Consider the following 5,000-nt stretch of genomic DNA (forward strand, 5'->3'; position numbering starts at 1 on the left):
ATATATATATATATAATATATATATATATATATATATATATATATAATATATATATATATATATAGAGAAATCAAAATTTGTGAATCCAGAGTTACGAATCCAAGTTTGTGAAATGAAGTTGAAAGCCGGGCTTCTGAGTCCGAATTCTCTAAGCTATATCTATATCATATATATATATATCTAGTTCAAAATTCGGACTCAGAAGCCCGGCTTCAACTTCATTTCACAAACTTGGATTCGTAACTCTGGATTCACAAATTTTGATTTCACCAAAATTGACCTCTCAAAAAACCTGGCGTCACAAATTTGGTTTACAAAACAAATATGTATTCCGGAAATTTGAATTTCATAAAATCTGGCCTCACAAATTCAAACCTTGGATTTCAAACCTTGGAATGTCATAAAATCTGGCGTCACAAATTCAAACCTTGGATTTCGAAACCTTGGAATGTCATAAAATCTGGCTTCACAAATTGGTGTTCAATCTTGGATTTAGAACCTCGGAATGTCATAAAATGTCATAAAATCTGTCTTCGGAAATTCGGTGTTCAGTCTTGGATTTCGAACCTTGAACCAAAACATAAATAAATCTAATGTCAAAGAAACTATTTAAACTAAAAGTTCATGGCACAAACGGCTGCCAGACAACCTCAATAATTATAGTAAAAAAAATTAAATAGTCAAACAAAAAAATCTAGGTTGCTTTAAATTCACACAAAACTGCTTCATACAAGCATGCTGAGTAACCGTTAGTCAAAATTTACAGTTGTCTAGTACAAAAAATTGGCTACATGAAAAATTTAAATTCATACACTCATTAGCTATGTATATAAATTTTAACATTTATCTGAACAGAAAATAACTAGCAAAATTACTACACAACCTGCCAGAAATGCAGGTTTCAAAATTCACATAAATATTATAACATAACATAACTTAAGAGAATTTTTGTACTCACCCAGTTGTGACACAGAATTATTTTAAAACTGACAATCAAAAAGTTCTGGGGAATTCCTGGAGCATAATATGTTTCAAAAATGCCTAGAACCAAGCACAAACTGCAATAACTAAACAGGTAATCATAGCTTCCAGAATCCAGGTGAACCTTGTCTCACAGAATAAAAACAGTCACAAAATACTGGGGTACAATTATCTCTGCTAATGAAGGTTTGCTAAGGTCCAGCCAATTTGCTAGAGTTTCACAGTTTGGCTATTAACACCTAGCTTCCCCCATTTTGACAATGGACTTCATTCTAACCTTACATTGCAGTATGAAAAACTGTTTACTTGTGTTTAACTTAACATTATCCGATAAAGGTTTTTATCGTTTTTAAGTTCTACCAATACATAATAGACCACACACACACACAGCACACCACGCACACACACACCCACAACACACACACACACACACACCACACACCACACCACACACACATATATTATATATATATATATATTATATATATAATTATATATATATGATTTAGAGGTTAGACAACCATCTAAGGCAGGGGTCTCCAAATTTTCCAGCGGAGGGCCACATTGCTGAATTTTTAAGCTACGCCGGGGGCCAAGGTTCTAAATTATTTATTTTACCAAAATAATATAATAATAGTGAATTAATAATTAAAAAAGGTTATTTATTCAGTACATAATCACAATGTATATAATATCAGTAACAATTAACATGTTTTTTTTTTAACTTGATCAATAGGGGAAACATGAAATTGTTTCATTTCTGACAAAATTTTGTCCAACTGAGGTTCAAAATGAGTGGTTCCAATAACAAGCAATGCATTTAAATGTTCATCAGACAATTGTGATCTGTAGCAGGATTTTGTGTATTTCATCTTTGAAAAAGTCTTCTCACACAAATATGTGGTGCCAAAACTGAAATGAATTCACAGGCAAACCTCCTTAAATGAAGAAATTGGTCGGATGGAAGGCATTTGTAGAATTCAATCAAATTTCCCTCTTTATATTTGTCCTTCAGGATGTCATTGGATTGCAAATCAATAACTTCCATTTGTAACTCATAAGAAGGTAAGTCTCCAATAACAGAGTTAAATGGATTTTCAAAAATTCTTAGTTTTGAAGAACATGCATCAAGATCAGAAAAACGTTCTTCAAACTGTTGTTTCAAAGCTAAAATGACATCTTGAGCAAACAAGTTTGGAAATGGAGTGGCAGCTTCCTGTCTATATTTGTCACATCGTGAAAAATGAGTAAAGCAGCTTCTTGTTAACTGACTTTCAAATAGTATTAATTTCTTACGAAAAGCTTTCACCTTTGAGTACAAATCACAGATGAGTGAAGTTTCACCTTGTATCCGTAGGTTGAAATCATTGAGATGCATAGTTAAATCGGCTGAAAATGCTAATTTCCAGAGCCATTCACTGTCTTTGAGCAACACCTGTGAATGGTTTTTTCTCATTTAAAAATATTTCAATTTCAGTTCGAAGCTCAAAAAATCTAGCCAGAATTTTTCCATAGCTAAGCCATCTTACTGAAGTATAGTAAGGTAGGTCTGGAAACTCAGCATTCATTTCCTCCAAGAAATCACGAAATTGGCGATGTTTGAGTCCATGAGATCTTATGTAGTTAACAGTGGAAATCACAGGATCTAATACAGATGATAAATCAAGATGCTTCCACACAGTGCTTGCTGATGAAGAATACAATGCAATACCAAAGGTTTCAATCACCGGAATTCTCAATTACTTTGTTAATTTGCCCAACTAAGCCCTTTTTGGTTCCACACATATTTCTGCCACCATCTGTTGTTATGCATTTTAGTTTTTCCATTCCAATTATACTCAGCCACTGACTTTTCCACTTCTCTAAAAATATCTATGCCTGTTGTTGTTCCATGCATGCTGTGCACAGATACAAGTTCCTCAGTAATCTCAAAATTGGCATTTATTCCTCTGATGAACAATAACAATTGGGATGTGTCTGATACATCAATTGACTCATCAAGTGCAACAGAAAAGCATACAAACTTGCTGGCTTTGTCTTTTAGCTGTGATTTAATATTTCTTCAATATGTTCAACCCTACGAGCACAGTGTTCGCAGAAAGACTAATTGCGGAAAATAAATCTACGTTTTCTGGACACATTTCCTTAGCTACCTCATTCAAGCACTTTTTTATAAGTTCACCATCTGTAAATGGCTTACCTTTCTTCGCCAAAAGTTAGCACATGGAAGCTTGCTCTTGTTGCTCTCTCTTTTTTCTACAGCCTTCTTCTTGAAAACAAACTGCATTGATGATAAATTCTTCTTTAATTTGTCAAATTTCTCTTTACGTAGCTGTCCAATGAATTGGTAGTACTGTGATGAATGCTTTTTTTCATAATGTCTCCGAATGTTGTACTCTTTAAGTACTGCAATTGTGTCGGTGCATATAACGCATAGTGCCTTGTTGTTTGACTCTATGACAAAATAGTCTATGTTCCATTGTTCCTTAAAAACTCTACACTCAGAGTCGATTTTTCGTTTTCTTCCTTGAGCTAACATTTTTACCATGGGTCGACAGATTTTGCTCGACGATATATGTAAAAGGACGAAACAAGTAAACAAATATTCACAGGTCACTCGATACGTGCATTCACTTCGGCAGCGACGACGACAAATGACTCACCTTGTGCACAACGAAAACGCCAAGTCTGTGCTGACTGACGGAATGCGCATCGAACTTACTACTCCACGCTGATTGGCGACTGCACCAGATTAGAAACCACCACACAACGTCAGGCTCAACAACCCTCTCTATTCATCGCTCGTGAGATGTAGGTAACATCGATAAATCGATATTTGTCTTCTTTTATATACTAGGCACGGGACTTTTATTAACGTCATACTTGTCGTATCTGCTCTCTCGACAGTTGACGGAATAGGTTGACTTTTCTGCGACATCAATAAAGCTAGAAATTGAATCTCTGCTTCATTGTAAGCAGCACCATCCATCTCACTGACATCGCCTATTATCTAAGATGAATGATAGGTAGCTCCATAGCGAAGTTAATTCATTTTATGGTGGTTCTGATGGGTCAGTTAAACGGGGGGAGTGAAAAGAACCTATATTTACACTAAAGTTTAGTGTATAAATTTTTAATTCGCCGGCGCAATTTAAAGACATTAATTGATGGCAAATCAATTAGCGTCGTCTTGCGTCTATTTGCTGTACTATATTTGTCAAACGTATTAAAAGGGGTGTAAAGTATATTTGTTTTTGTATGATTTCGGCAAGGCTTGTTTTTCGACATTGGTTTTATAATTTTGGAGGACAGCTCGGCGGGCCGGATTAAAAACCTTGGCGGGCCGAATCCGGCCCGCGGGCCGTACTTTGGAGACCCCTAATCTAAGGGATAATGAATATCCAATATACTACTGGATGTATACCTATATTTATCCAAATGCTTACTTTTGCAAGGCAATAGTGGAATTGAATAATAGGCATGTGTGGAGGTAAGCAAAAGTTTAGCCAGAATTCATAAGGCAAGGAAGAAATTGGAGAAGATAATTAATTAACAAACATCAGCTTACAAACATTTATTCTTTGTTTATTTATTATTTATTTATTAATATGATTGTAATTAATAAATGGATCTGACTGATGTTTGTCAATTAATTATCTTCTCCACTTTCTTCCTTGCCTTATAAATATATATATATATATTATATAAAATCCGTTCTGTCTGTGTGTGTGTGTCTACTAGGATCTCGGGCATCCTCCAGCCGATTGCGCTGAAATTTGATATGTAGATACCGATGGTATCAGGGCATGTATAAGTCTTGAAAAAATTACAAAATTCGATTCCAGGTGAGAATGCGATCGATAAAGTAAATAAAATCGTTCTTCTTTCTATAATAGTAAAAAGCCTATCTTTATTTCTTCTTTTGCTGGTGTCTCAAATTTAGGTTAAATCAGTGTTTCTCAAAGGGGGGGAATATGGGACAGTCGGACAAGTTGTTTTGAGAAAATTTGGTTTAAAT

At 34.8% G+C, this 5,000-nt stretch overlaps 1 protein-coding gene across 1 annotated transcript in view; it reads right to left on the reverse strand.

Annotated features, from left to right (window-relative positions):
* LOC115208764 (general transcription factor II-I repeat domain-containing protein 2B-like) overlaps positions 1–3,971 on the reverse strand; it is a 5,906-nt gene extending 1,935 nt beyond the window's left edge. The window contains exons 1-3 of the mRNA XM_029777082.1: positions 3,866–3,971; positions 2,512–2,669; positions 1,910–2,417 (exon numbers count right to left, since the gene is read on the reverse strand). Coding sequence (XP_029632942.1) covers positions 1,910–2,417; positions 2,512–2,669; positions 3,866–3,971 — 772 coding nt within the window. The remainder of the gene's footprint in view (positions 1–1,909; positions 2,418–2,511; positions 2,670–3,865) is intronic.
* Between the last annotated feature and the right edge of the window lie 1,029 nt (positions 3,972–5,000).

This window comes from Octopus sinensis, linkage group LG2, assembly GCF_006345805.1.
Source record: "Octopus sinensis linkage group LG2, ASM634580v1, whole genome shotgun sequence".
Lineage (NCBI taxonomy): Eukaryota > Metazoa > Mollusca > Cephalopoda > Octopoda > Octopodidae > Octopus > Octopus sinensis.